At 58.4% G+C, this 21,561-nt stretch overlaps 1 protein-coding gene across 1 annotated transcript; it reads left to right on the top strand.

Moving 5' to 3' along the window:
• Positions 1–1,891: 1,891 nt before the first annotated feature.
• APEH (acylaminoacyl-peptide hydrolase) lies at positions 1,892–21,308 on the top strand. The gene is given in 23 exon segments (XM_024193681.2): positions 1,892–2,169; positions 2,517–2,646; positions 3,746–3,872; positions 8,135–8,225; positions 8,786–8,861; positions 9,133–9,284; positions 9,619–9,756; positions 10,132–10,223; positions 10,640–10,680; positions 11,614–11,735; positions 12,261–12,321; positions 12,672–12,769; positions 12,939–12,990; positions 13,120–13,208; positions 13,648–13,755; positions 13,757–13,787; positions 13,864–13,947; positions 15,587–15,667; positions 16,210–16,298; positions 16,586–16,776; positions 16,865–16,967; positions 20,654–20,760; positions 21,155–21,308. Coding segments are annotated over 23 exon segments (2,181 nt in total). The 5' UTR covers positions 1,892–2,157; the 3' UTR covers positions 21,261–21,308.
• Positions 21,309–21,561: the final 253 nt, after the last annotated feature.

Here is a 21,561-nt window from a genome sequence, read left to right as displayed (position 1 = left end):
CAACACCATGTGAGACGCCCACAGTGCAGGGCAAGCATGCTGCTGCATTCTCCCAGCCAACCTGCCTGAGCCCCCCAAGAAACTAGATCCCCACAGCTAACAGAAAAAGGGGCTGGACCCATTCCAACAAGCATGCCATGGCCCACTCCCACAATGCACCACTCAACCTCACTCCCACTAGAATGGCTGGGCAGCCCCACCCTGGCCAGCTCTACATGCTCTCCGGGTGGCACCAGTGCAAAGACTCGCTGCTCAGAGGAGGGCTGCCCACGCTGCAGCACAGCCTGGGGAGAGCTGACAGGACATGATCTCTAGTGTAGAAGCGGCCACTGCACAAACCCAGACCTGGCACACAGGCCTCCCAGTAGGGCTGTTGCCTATATTGAAAGACAGCCCAGGAGATGTCCACTCTAAGCAAGCCTTCCCTCTGACATGGCAAACTGTGTGCTCGGCCCTGCACCTCAGTGACTGGTTCAGGCAGGGCAGACACAGGCCGGCACAGTCCACAAAAAAGGACTCAAGCAGCAAGCTGTGCATACTGGATCCCGACCCGCTCCTGGCTGCTGGGGACAGCGTGCAGCAGCCGTGCCTGAGCCCAGGGCCGGTGCATCCACTAGGCAAACTAGGCAGCCGCCTAGGGCGCCAAGATTTGAGGGCGCCAAAAAGCGGTGCCCAAAATGTCTGGGATGCTCACCCGGCGCCGGCTAAATGTATAACCCTCTTTGATCAGCTCAAGCCGGCCGGGAAGTGATGTCATTCCTCCTCCGGCCGCCAGGGGCGCTGCGCTGCTCCCTGCTGCTCTGGCTCTTCCCCAGGGCCCAGCCCCTCCCTGCCCCCAGTCCTCTGAGCTCTGCAGCAGGGCCGGGGCTGCAGGAAGTAGAGACCCAGCCCCAGCCACGCCGCCGGTGAGTGCTGGGGGTGGTTCCCCCCTGCCCCCAAGCCAGCCCCGACCCCCCGGAGGCCTGCACCCCCCAGAAGCCAGACCTCCCCCCTGCAGACCTGGGGCACCCCCACACACAGGGGGGCTGCGTAGGGCCCAAGAATATCTAGGGACGGCCCTGGTACCTGCCACCCTGCCCTCAGCCAGCCCCACAGCCCCTGCCCTGCCTGCAGCCAGCCCCGCACCCCCGCCTCCATCCAACTCCTGCAGCACCCCCGTGCCCCAAGCCAGCCAACCCCGCACCCCATCTCCAACGAGCTCCGCATCCCCCCTGCCCTGCCCACAGCCAGCCAGCCCCACACCATGTCAGGTTATTCATTTATTTTCATTGAATATGTAATCTAAATAATGAAATTAATAAATTTTCAAGCTGAATATGTATTAATTCTAATGAACAATGCCATATTATGCAGTATTCATTTTTAAAAGTTTATAATAAGCGATGCTCCGGGGGGGAGGGATGGGGGTGGGCGCAAGGTGGAAGTTTTGCCTAGGGCGCAAAATATCCTTGCACCGGCCCTGCATGAGCATGGTTAGCGGTGCTCTGGTGCCAAGAACCAGCGGACTTTGGAGACCCTCCCAGCCAGCCCAGGCCTTGCTGTGCATTGCCCGTCCTGCTGTCAGAGGGCAGCCGGGCCCGTAGGCTGGCCCAGGAGGGCAGAGACCGGCTGACACTGGGGGGGGGGGAAGGCCCGGAGTCGCAGCCCGAAACCCCGAGGGCACGGAAGAGCGCTCCGTCGGGCGGAGAAGATGCGTGCGCGAGTAGCTCCCACCTCGGGGGCGCCCCAACGCCGGACCCCGCCCGCGGCCAGCGCACAGCCCTGCCTCCAGCTCCGCCACCGACCAGCGCCCCGCCCCCTTAACCCCCAGCCCCGTCTCCAGCTCTGCCCCCAGCCAGCGTCCCGCCCCTGGCCCCGCCTCCAGCGCCTAGCCCCGCCCCCCCGGCTGGTCTCTGGGCTCCGCAGGGCGACCGCGTTCCGTTCATCGGCTCGCTGCGGAGCCAGGTCCAGCACGATGCCCCCGAATGGGGACAGCGCACGATCTCGTTGTTGCCGGGTAATGGGGGGCGCGGCTGGACTGCAGCTGCAGGGGGACACGCCTGCCCCTGCCCGCGCAGCGCTCTTGGGGCGGGGCCGGACCCTGGCCAGTGGAGGCCCCGCCCCCCGGTCCGGAAGTGCCGCGTCAGGACCCCCAGCGTCCGGACTAGCGTCAGCGACATGGAATCACCGGTGAGGGGCTGGGTCCGCCGCTTTCCCACAGTGCCCCACGGGAGGGGCCTTGTTTGGCAGGCCAGGCGGGGGGACTGGGACGCAGGGACTGGGGGCGAAAGCTCCACCCCCCCCCGCCGTGACCTCCGTGTGACCCCCGGGGCCATGACCTCTTCCTGCGCACACAGCGCCCTTTGGGCTGCGTTCCCCGTCCCTGCACCTCTGGCATGCCGAGCTCTGACCCTTGCGCCCAACGCTCCCTGCCGGCGAACTCCGCGTGCGTCCCGCTGCCCTGGTCCTTCCCTGCGCGGTGCCTGGCTCGGCGCTCCCTGCCAACCTCCCTATGCTGATGGGCTTTTCCTGCGCAGGTGCTGAGGAGCCCGGAAGAGATAGCAGCGCTGTACCGCGAGCTCAGCCAGTGCCCCTCGCTCTGCAGTGCCTGCATCGGGCCCGAGGTCATCACTCAGTATGGGGGCAAATATTGCAATGTCTATACAGGTACCGACTGCGCTGCGCCCTGCGCGTTCCAGGGCTCCTCTGTCCCAGTGTGGGGAGAACGGAGGGCTGGAGGCAGAGGGGCCCCAGGAGCAGAGGGCAGCTGCATTGTTCCTAGCTCTGGTTCAGCTTCGCCATGGGACGCCCCCCCAGGTCCCTCATCTCTGAGGTCAGGCACCAAGGCGGTGATGGGCCCAGACTCCAGGCTGTCCGCTTGCCAAGTGTCAGTCTCAGAGGAAACCGCCCCAAGACCCTGCTTGGGGCTCTTCACGTGTGTGAAGGGATTTGTGGCAGTTGGGTCCTTCAGATCAGCACACCGCCCCCTGGGCAGGTTCCCTAGGTTTGGGCTCAGCCCTCCCATCCCTGCAGCTGGCGCCAGTAGAAGAAGCAGTGCATGATGAGATGCTCAGTTGTAGCAGAGAGCGCCATGCTGCCTGTCTGTTGCCTGCAGCCCCTTCTCTTACAGTCAGCAGAGACTCAGTAGAGACACTACAACTCCCCCTCCACTTGTCACAGCAGCATCCGGCCCTGGCCTTCCCCAGTTAAGGGTTCCATGGCCTTCCGTGTGGCTTCCCTGGCCTGGCCAGCCCTGCTTCCTGAGTCACGGCTCCTGGCTCTCCAGACTTCTGTCTTCTCTCCACTCAGAGGCCTGTCTGAGCCATGGGACCTGCCCATTGCCATATGACATTGATCCCTTTCTCCAGCTAGAGAGGTGGGAGAAGTGTGCCCTGCAACAGAAGCTAGACTGCGGTCCCCACGTGCCAGCTGTGGAGCTGAGGCACAGACAGTGACAGCTGATTTTCAGAGGTGTCCCCCATCCCAGCTGCAAAGCGCTAAGCACACTTGACCATCAAGCCATAAGAGACTGGGCCAGGATCACACAGAGCTAGGGTTGAACCCAGATCTCCTGAGCCCTAAGCTGCTGCCTTAGCCTCAAGCCCAGCTTGCTTCCAGGTAGCACAGAGAGTGCCAGGAGTGCAGGCAGGCAAGGTGCCCTGCTCTGCACACAGGCCATGCCATCTGGTATCTTTGCTGTAAGGCCAAAGGAGAGGGGACGGTGCCAACCCAGTGCAGGTGGCAGCTGACTGCCCTCTCCTTCCAGAGTGGTCTCAGCAGGACCTGGATAGAGCTGAGAGTGTGAAGTTCTGCCGCCAATACCTCATCTTCCATGACAGCCAGGCCATCGTGTACTCTGGCCCCTCGGGCACCTGCAGTGAGATCAAGGGAGAGTGAGTGTCTCCGCCCTGTGCCTTTGCCAGTGCCCACCGTGTGCCCATCGCCATCCCCACAGCTCTGCTAGAGCCTGGCCTGGCTTGCTGCCCAGTGTGGGCATGGCTGGGCGGGAGGTGGGGGCTGCCCTGCCATGGGATGTGGGCAGCTGGGGAAGAGCTTGGGCTGCGTTGCCTCCTGCCAGGGGGCTCCAGCAGGAGGGACAGAACCAAAGTGTGGCTCTGCACCTGGCAGAGGCCCCCTGCTCAGAGTGCGGAAGGTGGGATGTCCTGGGGGCCTTATGTCTAGCCCTGAATCGCCCCTAGCTCCCAGGCTGCTGGCTGGGGAGGCAGAGTCTTCCACTACGCTGCCCTGCTCCCTCCCCTGCAGCTGCCCCTCCCCTGTGTCCTTGGGGGAGCTCCAGGCTGAGTTGCTTGCGAAAGGCCACTAGCAGAGTTCGGGGCTCTTGGCTGCGCCTGCTCCCGCCCCCTGGAGGAGGCATCTGGGCTACCTCGGGGCCCCCTGTGCCCACTGCTTCTCCAGCTTTGCAACGGGTAGCCCCAGGTGCCAGGCCTGCTGTCCCTGCCTTTTGCTGCGCCTGCTGGGAGCACCTCTCCATTGTGCTGTGTCCTGGTGTGTGTTTAGATGGGATATGGGAGCCAAAGCGTTCATATGACCCAGTCCCTGGCCAACAGTAAACTGTGTTAACCATGGCCTGGGCTTTAGGATCTGGAGACCTCAGCTTGCATAGTCTCAGGGCAAACAGCCCAGCAAACACCCTTTAACTTGTACTGAACATCCAGAAAGGAAGGGAAACCAGCTGAAGCTTTTGAAATGGAAAACATTGAGTCAGGCTTTCATTGTAACAACACCCCATGTTCCCTTTCCCTTTGGCAGGAGGGGGCTCCCCGTGCCAGACAGTCTTGTAGACAGGGTTATAGCTGGCAAATAACTTCCTTTTGTTTGTTTTCAACCTGCTGCCTATTAATTTCATTTGGTAACCCCGAGTTCTTGTGTTATGAGAAGGAGAAAATAACACTTCCTTATTTACTTTCTCCACACCGGTCATGATTTTATAGACCACTATCATATCCCCCCTTAGTCCTCTTTTTTCCAAGCTGGAAAGTCCCAATCTTATTAATCTCCTCATATGGCAGCCGTTCCATTCCCTAATCATTTTTGTTGCTCTTTTCTGAACCTTTTCCAATTCCAATATATCCTTTTTGAGAACGAGCGACCACATCTGCACACAGTATTCAAGATGTGGACATACCATTGATTTATATAGAGGCAATATGATATTTTCTGTCTTCTTAATGATTCCCAAGATTCTGTTCGCTTTTTTGACTGCTGCTGCACATTGAGTGGATGTTTTCAGAGAACTATCCACAATGACTCCAAGATCTTTCTTGAGTGATAACAGCTAATTTAGATCCATCATTTTATATGTATAGTTGGGATTATGTTTTCCAATGTGCATTACTTTGCATTTATCAACATTGAATTTTATCTGTCATTTTAACAATAAGGAGTCCGGCGGCACCTTAAAGACTAACAGATTTATTTGGGCATAAGCTTTTGTGGGTAAAAAACCCACTTCTCCAGATGCATGGAATGAAAATTGCAGATACAAGCATAAATATATATTGGCACATGAAGAGAAGGGAGTTACTCAGCCCTCGTCCCCTAGTGCCCCTCTTCTACTTACGCTTCATCATATGGACCCACAGGAAGGAGTCCCTTGAAGAATTCCACCTGGATTTCAACAATTTCCACCCCACCATCAACCTCAGCCTGGACCAGTCCACACAAGAGATCCGCTTCCTGGACACTAAAGTGAAAATAAGTAATAGTCACATAAACACCACCCTATACCGGAAACCTATACTATACTTACTTACATGCCTCCAGCTTCCATCCAAGACACATCACACGATCCATTGTCTACAGCCAAGCCCTAAAATACAACCGCATTTGCTCCAATCCCTCAGACTGAGACAAACACCTACAAGATCTCTCAAGCATTCTTAAAACTACAATACCCACCTGGGGAAGTGAGGAAACAGATTGACAGAGCAAGACAGATACCCAGAAGTCACCTACTACAGGACAGGCCCAACAAGGAAAATAACAGAACACCACTGGCCATCATGTACAGCCCCTGGCTAAAACCTCTCCAGCGCATCATCAATGATCTACAACATATCCTGGAAAATGATCCCCCAATCTCACATGCCTTGGGAGGCAGGCCAATCCATACTTACAGACAGCCCCCCCAACCTGAAGCAAATACTAACTAGCAACTACACACCACAGAAACACTAACCCAGGAACCAATCCCTGTAAGAAACCCCGTTGCCTTCTCTGTCCCCATATCTACTCTAGCGACACCATCATAGGACCCAACCATACCAGCCACACCATCAGGGGCTCATTCACCTGCACATCTGCTAATGTGATATGTGCCAGCAATGCCCCTCTGCCATGTACATTGGCCAAACCAGACAGTCTTCTATGTAAAAGTATAAATGGACACAAATCAGACATCAGGAATGGTAACATACAAAACCCAGTAGGAGAACACTTCAATCTCCCTTGACATTCAATAACAGATTTAAAAGTAGCCATTCTTCAACAAAAAAAACTTCAAAAACAGACTTCAAAGAGAAACTGCAGAGCTACAATTCATTTGCAAACTTAACGCCATTAATTTGGGCTTGAATGGGGACTGGGAGTGGCTGGCTCATTACAAAAGCAGTTTTCCCTCTCTTGGTATTGACACCTCCTCATCAGTTATTGGGAGTGGACCACATGCACCCTTACTGAATTGGTCTTCAACATTTGTTCTCCACTTGTAAGGGAGCTCCCTTCTTTTCATGTGCCAATATATATTTATGCCTGTATCTGCAATTTTCACTCCATGCATCTGAAGAAGTGAGTTTTTTACCCACGAAAGCTTATGCCCAAATAAATCTGTTAGTCTTTAAGGTGCCACCGGACTCCTCATAGTCTGTATCTAGAAAAACAAACATGGTACCACTCTGATACTATCTGCCATTTTGTTGCCCAGTCACCCAGTTCAGCGAGATCCTTTAGTAGCTCTTCACAGTCTGCCTGGGACTTAACTATCTTGAGTAGTTTTGTATCATCTGCAAATTTTGCCACCTCACTCTTTGCCCCTTTCCCCAGATCATTTATGAATATGTTGAATAGCACTGGAGCCAGTACAGACTCCTGGGGGATATCACTGTTTACCTCTCTCCATTCTGAAAACTGACCATTTATTCCTACCCTTTGTTTTCCTATCTTTTAACCAGTTACCAATCCATGAGAGGACTTTCCGTCTTATCCCATGACTTCTTACTTTGCTTAATAGCCTTTGGTGAGGGACCTTGTCAAAGGCTTTCTGAAAATCGAAATACACTATATCCACTGGATTCTCCCTTGTCCATGTGCTTGTTGACCCCCTCAGAGAATTCTAGTAGATTGGTGGGGCATGATTTCCCTTTACAAAAACCATGTTGACTATTCCCCAACAAATTATGTTCATCTATGTGTCTGACAATTTTGTTCTTTACTATAGTTTCAACCAGTTTGCCCGGTACTGAGGTCAGGCTTACTGGCCTGTAATTGCCAGGGTCACCTCTGGAACCCTTTTTAAAAATTGGCATCACATTAGCTATCCTCCAGTCATTTGGTACAGAAGCTGATTTAAATGATAGGTTACAGACTACAGTTAGTAGTCCTGCAATTTCACATTTGAGTTCCTTCAGCACTCTTGGGTGAATACCATCTGCTCCTGGTGTTTAGTTTATCAATTTGTTCCAGAGCTCTGACACCTCATTTTCCCCCAAGTCTATTTGTTTTCCAGCCTCCACAGGCAGAGGGGTGGAATAGCCCATTGACCACCAATTAGGCCAAATTTCCGACACCAGGTTTGGTCCACTGATTTCTGGTCCCCTCCTCCTCGTAGTTACCAGGCGTGACCAGAACACCCAGTCCTTTGGGGACCTTCGTACATATTTTCTTGCACCATTTTGGATGACAGGTCACTGTGACAGCTTGAACGTTCACTCTCCTGCACGACTGAGCTCACATCAGGGTCAATTGCAGGCCAAATTATCACAACAAGCCCCAGCTCCACCCCTCCCAGCACCCCTGTGGGGTAGGTTAGCGCATGTGGGTCCAGGATCCTATGGACTCCCTGAGCCCTGGCCGTGTGTCTCCTGTCCCCAAGCCATGCCATGCCCCCAGGCCCACTCCAGCCTGTCTCCCCCTGCAGGCTGCTGAGCAGGGAGTCTCCCAGTGGGGCACTTAAGGCCGTTTTGCGGAAAGCCAGTCCTGGCAAAGGCGAGGAGAAGCAATTCCTTGAGGTGAGTCAATAGGAGGCTGGGGCTGTAGGAAAAGCCCTGGGCAGAGTGAGGGCAGCCCTCGGCGTCCTTGCTGTCTGGGGCTGAGGTGCCTTCCTGGCCTGACCATGCTCGGGACTCAAGGAAGAGGTCAGCCCCTGCTGCTGACGGCCCCTCCTCAGGCCTGGCTTTGGGGTGGAGGGATCCCTTCTCTGTAGTTCCAGCAGGCCGCTGGGGTGGGAATCCCTGTGGCTCTCCCCTCAGCATTTACCAGGCACTGCTCATGGCACACTGGGGCCCAGCCAGCGGACCTGACCCTCGTGGGATCCCGGGCTGGTGTGGGGCAGGATGGACAGAGCCGTGGCCAGCCCACTCCTTCTCTTAGTGGATGGAGTAAGCCAGTGCAAGGTGGGGCCCTGCTCCCCACTCTACAGCCAGGCAAACTGCCACCCCAGCTGGCAGCTGTTGCCAGCAATATCTAGCACAGCTGCCTGTTCCCCCTGTCCTGTGCTGCCATTCCCCTGCCATCTGCCCTGTGACCCCACAGTCCTGGGGTCTGGCCCCTGATGTCTTTGTTCCCCCAGATATGGGATCAGAATCGTAAGGTGAAGAGCATCAACCTGACGGTGCTGGAGAAGCATGGCAATGTCTATGAGGATGGTGAGGCTGGGTCCCGACGGATCCGCCTTCTCCCTGAATTGGGGGAGGGGTTGGGGCTATGGGGTGGGGCAGGATGGGGGATGGCTGGCCAGGCGTGGGGAGGGCGGCGAAGGGGGCTCCGCAGCCATCTGGCTGGGCCGGGGGAGGGCGGTGAAGGGGGCCCCGCAGCCGTCTGGCCGGGCGTGGGGAGGGCGGCAAAGGGAGCCCCCAGGCCCCATGGTGGGGACATTGGGCTGTGCTGCCCCACAGGGTCTGACTAGCACTTCCCCAGATCAGTTTGGCTGCTTGTCCTGGTCGCACTCGGAGACTCACCTGCTTTACGTGGCCGAGAGGAAACGGCCCAAGGCCGAGTCCTTCTTCCAGAGCAGAGCCCCGGAGCTGAGCAGTGGCTGTGCTGATGAGAGACGCGACAAGGCTGTCAAGGTGTGTGGGGTGCAGCTGGAGGTCCCGAGTTGGAGCTGTGGGTGGGCCACTCGCCCCACCCCCACAAATGGCCGGAAATCTAGGCATGGTGCTAGAGCCCTGAGCAGGGACTCAAAGAGCAATTCCTGGCTCTGCCGCTGAGTGCTATGCCCTACTTCCCTCGGGGATGCTGGGCCTGTGGGGCAGGGGATGGCTGTCCTGTGGGCTCTGGCAATGCAATTAGAGCCAGATCGGCCCTGGGTCCAAGGCACAGGGCTGTCCTGCTCCAGAAAGCAGGAGGACTGGGGGTCGGGGGGTTCCCCAGGGAGGGGGCACTCATGGCTCTGTGTTCCAGGGGGAGCAGTTCGTGTACCACGACGACTGGGGCGAGGCGCTGGTGGGCAAGAGCATCCCGGCCCTGTGCGTGCTGGATGTGGAGAGTGGCAATGTCTCGGTGCTGGAGGGCGTCCCGGAGCACATCTCCCCTGGGCAGGTCAGCATGGGCGTGGGGAGCCAGGCGCTGGCAGTGCCCGACTGGCACCTGCTGGCTGCCCAAAGCAGCCCCCAAACACCTCTCTGTCTGTTCCCTCTGATGCCAGCTGCCCCTGCCAGCATCCACAGGTCACTCAGTTTCCATGAGGGACTGATATGCCTCAGCAGGGGAATCTGTGCCCCAGGATGTCAACCAGCAGGGTGGGGCCATGCTTTGGTTCTCTGGAGGACACCACTCATGGCTTCATTCCCTTAAACAGAGTGGGAGAGTTTCTAGCTGCTCTTGGGCCCCCCTGACACTCCTCCCCCCCACCAGGTTCTTCCCTCACCTTCTCTTTCCCCACCCATCTTGATCATTGGCGCTCTTTGCCTGCAGGCCTTCTGGTCCCCTGGTGACATGGGTGTGGTGTTCATAGGCTGGTGGCATGAGCCCTTCCGCCTGGGCCTGCGGCACTGCACTAACCGGAGGTGAGTGCCCTGTGCTGCTGCCAGCTGCCCCTGCCTGAGCGACCGGCGCAGGGGAGAGGAGCCTCCCCATGTCTGGGTGTGCCTAGGCCAGTGGGACCCCTCAGAAAAATGCCCTTTGAGGCGCCTGCAGGCTGGGGCTGCTCTGCCAGGACAGAGGGCCAGACTGGGGATGACCCAGCCCTGCTCCAAGAGCTGGCCCCAGCTTGCGGGCATCTGCTGCAGTGGCCTCTGAGAAGGGAGGGGCTGCCGGGGGGCTGGGGCTGCCAGACTCAGCCTGGGGAGCTGCAGCTCCGATCTGCGAGCTGGGGCAGGGGCAGGAGTGGGGGCTGGGTTGGCTGCTCCCATCGGATGTAGGGCAGGAGGGTTGGGCAGCTGTGGGGCCTGTGCAGTGATGACCGCGCTGCTCTGGTTCCCAGGTCAGCACTGTTCTATGTGGACCTGACGGGAGCGAGGTGTGGTGAGTCGCTGCTGCTGCTTTCTGAGCCAGTGCCCTGCCCGTGTGCCCCCCACTCTGCCCATGGTCCCCACTGTGCCCATGTGCCCCCTGCCCACATGCCCCCATCCTGACACGCCCTACCTGTGTGCCCCCTGCCCTGCCCGCAGTCCCCACTCTGCCCACGTGCCCCTGTCCTCCCCCTGCCCTGCCAGCATGCCCCCTGCCCGGCCTGCGGTCCCCGCCCTGCCAGTGTGTCCCCTGCCTGTGCCCTTCCTGTGTGCCCTCTGCGCCCTGCCCGCCTGCCCATGCGCCCCCTGCCCATGATCTCCGCTCTGCCCTTGTGCCCCCTGCTCTGCCCTCGTCCTGCCTGCACCCTGCCCTCGTCCTGCCCGTGCCCTGCCCTCATGTCCCCGTCCTGCCTACGCCCTGCTCGTGTGCTCCCCACTCTCCCCATTCCTCACGATGCCCATGTGCCCTCTGCCCTGCCCGCAGTCCCCGCTCTGCCCACATACCCTATTCTGCCTGTGTGCCCTGCCCGTGGTCCTCTCTCTGCCCACGTGTCCCCTTCCTACCTGTAGCCTGCCCGTGTACCCCAGGTCTGTCCATGCCCCGCCCTGCCTGTGTTCTCCCCCTGCGCCTGTGGTCCCCGCTCTGCCCATGTGCCCCCGTTCTGCCTGCACCCTGCCCGCATGCCCCCTGCCTGTGGTACCCGCTCTGCCCACGTGCCCCATCCTGCCCGGTGCCCCTACCCTGCCTGTGTGCTCCCCACTCTGCATGCTCCAATGCCCCTGTCCAGCCTGCGGCCTGCCCGTGTGCCACCATCCAGCCTGAGGCCAGGCCTGCCCTGCCCAACCCCTGCCCTGCCCCGCCCTGCCCACCTGCCTGTCCTCCGCCCTACCTGCCCCCATCCTGCCTGTGCCCACACCCCTCTCCCGGCCTTCCATCCCGCTGCAGAGCTGCTGTCAGATGACACCAAGGCCGTGTGGTCCCCACGCCTGAGCCCTGACCAGTGCCGCATTGTGTACCTGGAGAACGGCGTACTCGGGCCCCACCAGCAGTGCAGCTGCCTCCGCATGGTGAGTGGGTCCCGCCAGGCTGGGGAGCCAGTACCAGGGGTTGGGCGTCAGGCTCTTTGCCTCCCAGCCAAGGCCGTGTGGGCCATATCCGCCAGTGGCACTTGCTGCTGGGAGCCGGTCATCGGTCACATTGCATAGGCTGGGTGCTTGGGCTTCTCCAGCACTGCCATAGCCGAGTGTCTGTGCCCGTGGCGGCATAACGAGAACCATCTTCCCTGGGCATGTCACCCTGATACATGGGCCTGGCCCTGCTCGCTCTGCTGTTGCCCACTGCTCCCCACAGGGTCTCACCTATTGCCCCCCAGTAAGGCACCGGATGGTGCCCGTGGCATAGTGCTGCTGCTCCCTCAGGTGCCTGGGGGGAGCTGGGAGAGGCCTGCTGGAGTCTAGCTAACCCAGGGCAGGCTCCCCAGCACACTGGGCCTCCCCATGAACAGCTGCCAGCCCTGTCCTGGATCCCCCAGAAGGGAGGGGGCAGCACTGCAGAACAGCCCCATGCTGAGTGCCCCCGGCCATCTCTTGCAGTATGACTGGTACACGAAGGTCACCTCCACCGTGCTGGATGTCGTGCCCCGGCACAGCCAGGGTGAGTAGCCAGCCAGGTTCACTGGGAACGAGGGAGGAGCTGTGCAACGGGACGATGAGGCAGGCTGGGCACCCAGGGACTGGCGCTCTCCCCGTGTGAAAGTTAGCATACGGCGCTGTCTGCTCAGGAGGGGCAGTGGGGTGGGAGTGAGGGGAATCGGCAAGGTTGGCGGGGCAGGGGGCTGTGGGTCGGGAGTGAGGGGCACTGGCAGAGCTGTGGGGGCAGGGAACTGAACAGGAGCTGCGTGGGAAGCTTGGTTCCCTGTTGCTGGCCATTGGTGCGTGTGCCCTGTGCCAGCCTGGCTGGTGTGCAGGGGACAGCGCGCTGAGCCTGGGGCCCTCTCCTTGCAGGAACGTTCACAGGGATCTATTGCCCTGCGCTGCCGGGCCTGTGCTGGGCAGCCGATAGCCAGAGGGTCGTGCTGGACACCGCTCAGCGCAGCCGGCAGGTACTGGGATGGGGGACTGGGGCAGGGCAGCCCCACAGCTATGCTGCCTGCAGGCATACGCAGAGCCTGGGGCCCAGGCCAGCCCTGAGCAGAGAGGCTGGGGGTGCACTGGGCCCTCCCTGCCTCTGGCTCGGCCCCAGCTCTGACAAAGCTCTTGGTGTCGCACTAGGAGCTGCTTGTGGTGGAGACGCTGACTGGCAGCGTGACCTCCCTGACGACGGGTAAGTACCCGGCAGCCTGCTCTGCTCGCGCTGTCCCTGGATGCCCAGTGGGAGGGGCTGGGAGCCCTGCTGCCCCCAGACTCCTCCTGTGAGCTCCAGACTATGACCTAGGCATCTGTCCCTCTGCAGGCGCCCCCCTGGGCAGCTGGTCTCTCCTCACCATTGACCGGGATCTCCTGGTGGCCAGGTTCTCGACCCCCAGCTGCCCCCCCACATTGGTAAGGGGGAATGGGCCAGGGTGGGAGGCTGTGCTATGACCTTTCACCCCACATGCAGACTCAGGAATAAAAATTTACTGGCTGCATCCACACCACACGCCAGCCAGCATCCCAAAGCGTTTCCCTGCTCAGGCGCTGGGCTAGCAGGGAGCAGTGGGGCAGGAGTGAGGGGCACCAGCAGAGCTAGGGAGTGGAGCCCAAGGCTGGGCTAGCAGGGGGCTGCAGGCATTGGCGCTGCATGCAGGCTGCTTACTCGTTCAATGCTATCAGTCTTTCCTTGTCAACCCCCCTTGCCAGCTGCAGCCATTTCCTCCCCAAATGCTGCCAGAAGATGTCTGCAAAAGCCCCCCGAGCATCCTGCCGCCCCTCCCCTGGCTGGTCATGTCCCCACTCCCCGAGCATGCTGCGCCTGCCACTGATGGGCTCTTTCCCCTGGCAGAAGGTGGCCTTCCTCCCCAGGGCCGGGCGGGAGGCCCAGGTGCACTGGGTGTGTCTGGAGGACATGACCCCCATCCCGGAGATCAGCTGGGCGATCCGGCCCCTGCAGCCCCCCCCCAGACCAAGAGAACCCAAAGTACGGTGAGTGCCGTCGGGGGTCGGGGACTGGGCCCTGGAGGGCTGGCTCCAGCGCTGACATCACACTCTTCCTTTGCAGAGGGTATTGATTTCGAAGCCATCCTGCTACAGCCCAGCAAGGGGCTAGGGCCGAGGAAGCTGCCCCTGGTGGTCATGCCCCATGGTGAGTCCCCCGCCCGGCGTGCCCCTCCCCCCCGTCAAAGACCCCTGCCCTCCCAGGCTGTGTAGGTCTGATTAGGCCTAATTTTGAAGCTAGAGCCAGGTGTTGTGCTCTCCTCCATCAGTGCTGCCACCTTGCTCTGGGGGGGTCCCCATGCCCACCCATCTGCAGCTGTTCCCCTCCTGCTGTGGGGCCGGCTGTCCTTCTGTGCCATGGGTTGTCACGGCGGCTGCAGGCCACTGCTCCTTCACTGGGCGCTGATTTGCAAGCACATTTCCCCCCCCCCCCCCCACTGCAGGGGGAGGGGATTGGCCCCAACCCAACCAGCGCCCAATGATGACAGGCAGGTCCCTCTGGGTTCGGGTCAGGGGGCAAGGTTCTGCCCTGGTGGTCGTGTCCATGGAGAGTCCCTCCCTAGGTAGCTTGCACCGGTTCCTAGGAGGATGGCAGGCGGTTGGGTCAGATCTGAGTGAGGCGCTGCAGCCTGCGGCTTTGGCACCTGCCATCAATAGTGCAGGGAGGCATGTGCCTGCCGGCCGAGGCCCAGATCCCACCCTCGGCACTGCTGGCGTCATCACAGCGGGCTGCCGGCACCCGCTGGGCTGAGCCTGGAGCAGGGTCAGGGTGGGGATACCACACCCTTCGTGGCAGGGACAGAGCTCAGGGAGAGGTGGGACCGAGAACTGTCCCCAGGCTGGATGCAAGAACCCACCCAGCCCCATAGGGAGCGCAGCCACCCAATGGTCCTGGTCCCCCCAAACCTTCAGCCCCATGTGGAGCGCAGCCACCCCACGAGCCTAGGCCCCCAAACCCCTCAGCCCCATGGGGAGCGCAGCCACCCCACAGGCCTGGGCCCTTCCCAACCCCCCAACCCAATGGGGAGCACAGTGACCTCACCGGCTTGGGCTCTCTGACCCCCACAGACCCACGGGGAGCACAGCCACCCCACAGGCCTGGGCCCCTGACTCCTCAGCCCCATGGGGAGTGCATCCACTCCATAGGCCTGGGCCCTCTGACACTCCAGCCCCACGGGGAGTGCAACCACCCCACAGACCTGGGCCCTCCCCAACCCCCCAGCTCCACGGGAAGCGCAGCCACCCCACAGGCCTGTGACCTCTGATCCTCCCCCAGCCCCACGAGGAATGCAGCCACCCTCTGGACCTGGGTCCCCAAACTCCTCAGCCCCACAGGGAGCGCAGCTACCCCCAGGCCTGGGCCCCCCAACTCCAAAGCCCCTTCCCTCTTCTTTTACTCTCTTGTCCCCATAGTAATTGTTTTGGAGGGTTGGGGGGCCTCAGTTTCCTGTTTTGCCCTAGTCCCCAGAGCTCTGTCGCCCTGTTGAGCGTGTCTTGTCCCCGGTTCCCAGACAGCCCCTCGTGCCAACAGTGTCGTTCATTCGCCATTCAGGGAGTAAGCGGGGCCAGCAGACGCCCCCCTGGTCCATGCTCCCCTGAAAACCGCCTGTTCAAGGCAGTCGTGTGTTGGGGGAGCCTAGCAGCGCAATCGCTTTGCTCACCCAGCTCTTCCCGCTCCCTGCCAGACACCATGTCCGAACAACTACACTACACACTCCCTACGAGCCCCTTCGCTCTGGGTTCTGCCCCATGCTCCAGCCCCTCACTCCTCTGCCCTCGCCTTGCAGGAGGCCCACACTCTGTCTGCACAGCCAGCTGGATGCTGTACCCCGCGGCGCTCTGCAGGATCGGCTTCGCTGTGCTCCTGGGTGAGTCCTGCCGGAGCCACAGGGGGTAGGCATGATGCAGCCAAGGCCTGGTGAAGTGGTGGCTGTGGGCTCTCTAGGCCTGGCCGTGTTCGGCCCCTGCCAGCTCCCTGGGCACAGCACCCTGGGGAGGAACTGCTGGGCCAGGGCTTACTCAGAGTGTGCCCTGGAGCCCCCTGGAGAGGGCTGAGGGCACAGCTGGGCTGAGGCACAGGGAGCCTGAGCTCCTAGAATGCAGCACCAACATGGGGATGGCCATTCGGGACAGCACCCCAGGCACCGTCAGCATCCCTGGGGCAGCCGGCAGGAGGGCGCAGTGCCCAGGCCAGCCCAGCCCCACAGCACTTGGCTGCTCCCCCCCTCTCCCTGGGTTGCAGGCCTGCAGCTAGGTGCCCCTTGGCAAGGGGTGGGGTCTCCTGGTGGGCACCCTGCTCCCCGAGCATGGCTGGGGGCTGGCTGTGGCAAGCCAGCTCTGTACCCTCATGAACCCCTGCTGCAGGGGGGCTGGCAGGGGCTCTCCCGTCACACTGAACTCTCTCCCCCAGTGAATTACCGCGGTTCGCTGGGCTTTGGCCAGGACAGCGTCGCCTCCCTGCCCGGCCACGTGGGCTGCCAGGATGTCAAAGACGTGCAGGTAGTGGTTGCCCCCCAAGCTCCCCCGCAGGGGCTGGGACAGTGTGACCCACAGCCAGGGGACCAGGCTGCTCCCTCTGGGCACCTTCTGCCCAGGAACTTAGTAGGGGGAGATGGGCTCAGCCAGCCTGTCAGGTCCTGGCCCCATCCCAGTGCTTCCCCCCTGCCCACCCTGGGCGCCCCTTTCCAAGCCTGGCTGCCCCCTTCCCTGAGACCGCCCTGGCCGCCCCCCCTTGCCCGAGACCGCCCTGGCCGCCCCATGGCACTGCCCATCTCATCCCATTGCAGTACTGCGTGGAGCAGGTGCTGCAGGAGGAGCCCCTAGACTCAGCACGGGTGGCACTAGTGGGTGGCTCACATGGGGGCTTCCTTGCTTGCCACCTCATCGGCCAGTACCCAGGCACCTACCAGGCCTGTGTGGCAAGGAACCCGGTCGTCAACATGGCCTCCATGATCAGCGGCACCGACATCCCGGACTGGTGAGTGCCTGGGGCTCAGACCCTCCCCACCCCCTGCACCAGGCACAGCCTGGGTCCCGCTCTGAGCCAGGCTCTGTTGCCTCTGCAGGTGTCTGACTGAGGCCGGCTTCCCCTATGCACCCGACACCCTCCCGGATGCCTCCCACTGGGCAGAGATGCTCCACAAGTCACCCATGCAGTACGTCGCCCAGGTATGGAGCCCCATCACCGCTCAGAGACTCTGCACCCCCCTGTGACGGGTTCCCCGGGATGCAATCTAGAACTGGGGTACTACTGACTCCTCTGTCTTACCAAGCTGGGTTCTCTCTCACACTGTGATGCTGTGACAAACTGCAAACCTCTCCAGGTCCTGCACGCACACAGCCATCCACAGGCAGGGACACACCCAGCTGAGTTACATGAATGCTTTTGACAGACACTAATGATCCAGCAACAGAGAGTCTCCAACCAATTCCTCCCAGCTCCCCAGCCTAGGACCCCAGGGCTGTACTGTCTTGCCCTGGTCAGAAGCCTGGCCAGTGTAAATTCATTACTCAGTCTGCCACTTCTACAAAGGAAAGTGGACATGCACCAGCCCTTGCAACCTGAGCAGATTTCCCAAGCACTTCAACCAAAATGCACTGTTTTAGGTAAAATATAAAACAGATTTATTAACTACAGAAAGACAGATTTTAAGTGATTTTAAGTAGCAGGCATAGAGATCAAAGTTGGTTACCTAGGAAATAAAAGTAAAATCACAATCTGAGTTCTATAAACTAGACAGGAATTGAATCAAGCAGTGTCTCACCCAGATAGATAATACAAGCAGGTTACAGATCTTCTGTACGCAGGCTAGGACTCCTTCAGCCTGGGACCACCTCCCCAGTTCAGTCTTTGTTCTCCAGATGTGTTTCCAGGTGTTGAGTTGTGGGGGGAGAGAGGCCAAGCGATGATGTCACTTCCCCCTTTTATAGCTTCTTCAAGCTTGCTGGAGAGATCCTTTGCTATGATGTGTGTCAAGCAGTCTCCATTATCTACATGCTATCTGTGGCCTTGGCTACACTCGTGGCAGCGCTGGGAAGCGCGAGTGTAGTCGTGCCGCCAACGCAGCGAGAGCTCTCTCGCAGCGCTGTATGTACTCCACTTTTCCGAGGGGAATAGCTTGCAGCGCTGCAAGCGAGCGTGCAGCACTGCAGGCTCTGATTACACTGGCGCTTTACAGCGCTGTACTCACTGCACTCAGGGAGGGTCGTTTTCACACCCCTAAGCGCAGCAAGTTGCAGCGCTGTACAGCGCCAGTGTAGCCAAGGCCTAAGAGAGGTATCCATTGTATACTGGAATTGTCCTTGGGAGTGTGGATTCCTTTAATGGGCCATCAGCAGCGTCTGGCTGTTCCATTGTGGCACCTGAAAGGCTGGTTGTGAGTGTTCCCAAGCTCACAACATATTTCAGTGACACACACATTTTAAAACTTCATAACTCCACATACAATCATGGGGTAGTTTGACTTCTATATTTGGGGGGGTGGCTCCAGTCAAGCCAATAGGGCCACGCATGGGGGGGGCAAATTCTGTGCCGGCCCACAGGGGCGCCATTTCAGATTTTTTGGGGAAGGGGGGAGCAACTTTAACTGTGATTCCAGGGGCTACTTAAGTAACTGAAAACTGTAGTAGTTTGGGTTTTTTTGCAGATAATAATTTAGAAATCATCTGACAGGAGCACTGTAACTAATTCCTATATCAAGAAAGAAAATTAAATAAATATTAGACCCACTCAGCTCTAATACTAACATGTTCTGACATCTTGTGGCAAGTCACTTAAGGGACACTGGTTAGGTTTATATTGTAATATAATTGTATATATATTGTAATGTATATTCTTACTCAGATACTCTTGCTAACGTCAGAAGGGACCATCGTGGTCATCTAGTCTGACCTCCTGCACATTGCAGGCCATAGAACTTCACCCATTCGCTCCTGTAATAGACTCATAACTGCTGGCTGAGATACTGAAATCCTCAAATCATGATTTAAGGACTTCAAGTTACAGAGAATCCACCATTTACACTAGTTTAAACCTGCAAGTGATCCATACCCCATGCTGCAAAGGAAGGTGAAAAACCCCCAAGGTCTCTGCCAATCTGTCCCGGGGGAAAATTCCTTCCCAACCATTAATATAATGATCAGTTAGACTCTGAGCACATGGGCAACACCCACCAGGTAGATACCTGGGAGATAATTCTCTGTAGAAACTCAGAGCCCTCCCCGTCTAGTGTCCCATCTCTAGCCGTTGGGGATTTTTGCTACAGGCAGTCGCTGATGGGCCACACACCACCGTAGGCAGTCCTGTCATACCATCCCCTCCATAAACTTATCAATCTCAGTCTTGAAGCCAGTTAGGTTTTTTGCCCCCACTGCTCCCCTTGGGAGGCTGCTCCAGAACTTCACTCCTCTGATGGTTAGAAACCTTCGTGTAATTTCAAGCCTAAACGTGTTAATGACCAGCTTATATCTATCCTTTAAAGGCCTCAAGTGAGCCTCAACTTCCAGCTGTTTTAGTTCCAAAAGTCTCTGATGTTCTTTCTCTGCTGCTTGCAGTTTGTACAGCATCAATTTTGCAACTGCTTCGCTCTCACCCATCTTTCTGCTTTTCTGTCCCCATTTCCCTTTCCTGAAATAAGCAAACAGAAAATAACAAACCAGTAACCTTCCCTTTGACGGTTCTTAGCCACCACACTTAAAATCTCTACACCAGTGTATGAAATGCAAATCTCACTCAGAACAACAAACTGTGCATTTCACCCTGCTCACTGTGCCACTGTGACCGGTTCCCCAGGGTGCAACCTGGAACTGGGGTACTGCTGAGCCCAGTCTGGCTTACCAACCTGGCCTCTCTCCCCCCACAATTCAACACCTGGAAGTACATCTGGAGGAAAAAGACAGAACTGGGGAGATGGTCCCAGGCTGAAGGAAAGTTCCAGTCTGTGTATGGAAGATCTGTCACCTGCTTGTATTGTATGTCGAGGTGAGATGCTGCTTCATTCAAATCCTGTCTAGTTTATAGAACTCAGATTGCAATTTTATTTACTTAACTACAGAAAGATAGATTTTAAGTGATTATAAGCAGTAAGCATACAGATGAAAGTTGATTACCTAAGAAATACGTTTTAAATTTTTTTCCTAAAACAGTGCATTTTGGTTGAAGTGCTCGGAAAATCTGCTCAGGTTGCAAGGGCTGGTGCCCATTCACTTTAATTTGTAGAAGTAGCAGACTGGGCAATGAATTTACACTGGCCAGGCTTCTGACCAGGGCAAGACATACAGCCCTGGGGTCCTAGGCTGGGGAGCTGGGAGGAATTGGCTGAAGTCTCTCTATTGTTAGTTCATGAGTGACTGGCAAAAGCATTCATGTAACTGAGCTGGGTGCATCCCTGCCCTTGGATGGCTGTGTGAGTGCAGTACCTGGAGAGGTTTGCAGTTTGTCACAGCAGCAGTGTGAGAGGGAGCCCAGGTTGGTAAGACAGAGGGCTCAGTTGTACCCCAGTTGCACCCTGTTTTAGTTCCAAAAGTCTCTGATGTTCTTTTTCTGCTGCTTGCAGTTTGTACAGCATCAATTTCGCAACTGCTTCACTCTCACTCATCTTTCTGCTTTTCTGTCCCCATTTCCCTTTCCTGAAATAAGCAAACAGAAAATAACAAACTTTAACTGTTCTTAGCCACGACCCAGTTGCACCCCGGGGAACCCATCCCACCCCCCTGCTCTGAAACCCTGTTCAGAGACCCTGCCCCTGCCCCTGCCCCTCTCTCCCTGGTCAGAGATACATACACTCCTCCTCATCTTGGTGTGGGCCCCCAGTGCAGGTTGTGGGACCCAGGTCTCTGCACCGCTCTCCCCACAGGTCCGGGCACCTGTGCTCCTGATGCTGGGAGAAGAGGACAGGCGTGTCCCCCCCAAGCAGGGTCTGGAGTACTACCGTGCTCTCAAGGCCAGGGGCGTTCCTACCCGGTGAGTCCGCGGGGGGCAGGACATAGGGATTGGCTGGGGGGAGAGAACTGATTGGTGCAGGGGCCGTGGCTGGAGTGGGGGGAGACAAGCTGGGTGCTCAGGGGCAATGAGGCCAGTGGGGCTGGTATCACCAATGGAACACCAAGGGAGGAAGCAGATCACTGCGGCGGGAGGAAGCTGGAGTTATATGAGGGAAGCTGGCTGGAGGCTCAGATGGCTGCGGGGAGTTGGTATATCCCACATGGGCGGGGTGGGTCCCGGTGCAGGAGTCCTGGGGGGGGGGGGGGGTCCATGAGGAGGTGGCAGGGGGTGCAGGTCTGTGCCCAGGTGTGTGTGGGTGGGTCCTGGAGAGCTGGTTCCGGGGTACCTCGCCAAGCCCTCTCCTCCTCTACAGGCTGCTGCTGTACCCCAGGAACAGCCATGCGCTCTCCGGTGTTGAGGCTGAGGCCGATGGCTTTATGAACATGGTGCTCTGGCTGCTCCAGCACCTGCAGTGCTGACGGGCTGTGCTCCGCATCTGCCCGAGCCCTGTAACCTGTTTCCAATAAACCCACAGCTCATCTTGTGTCTGAGTCACCTCATCGCCAAGGGTGCGGCCTGCCCCTGGGAGGAGGGGCTGGGTCTCCATTGCAGCAGGGGCCCCCTTCACTAGCAGGCTGTGGGGCTGGGGTGGGGGGGGAGGGGCCACCAGGGCCCCTCCTGCAGAACTGGGAAAGGCCCTGGGGAAGGAAGGTAGGAGGTGTCCTAATGCAAGCTCACCCCTCCCTGGGCTGGCTGGCTTTACACTGCACCTTGAGAACA

This window comes from Terrapene carolina, unplaced genomic scaffold (genome assembly GCF_002925995.2).
Source record: "Terrapene carolina triunguis isolate 2854851 unplaced genomic scaffold, T_m_triunguis-2.0 Scaffold235, whole genome shotgun sequence".
NCBI classification, from domain to species: domain Eukaryota; kingdom Metazoa; phylum Chordata; order Testudines; family Emydidae; genus Terrapene; species Terrapene triunguis.
The sequence above is the reverse complement of the archived record's forward strand: the minus strand, read 5'-3'. Positions and strand labels throughout refer to the sequence as shown.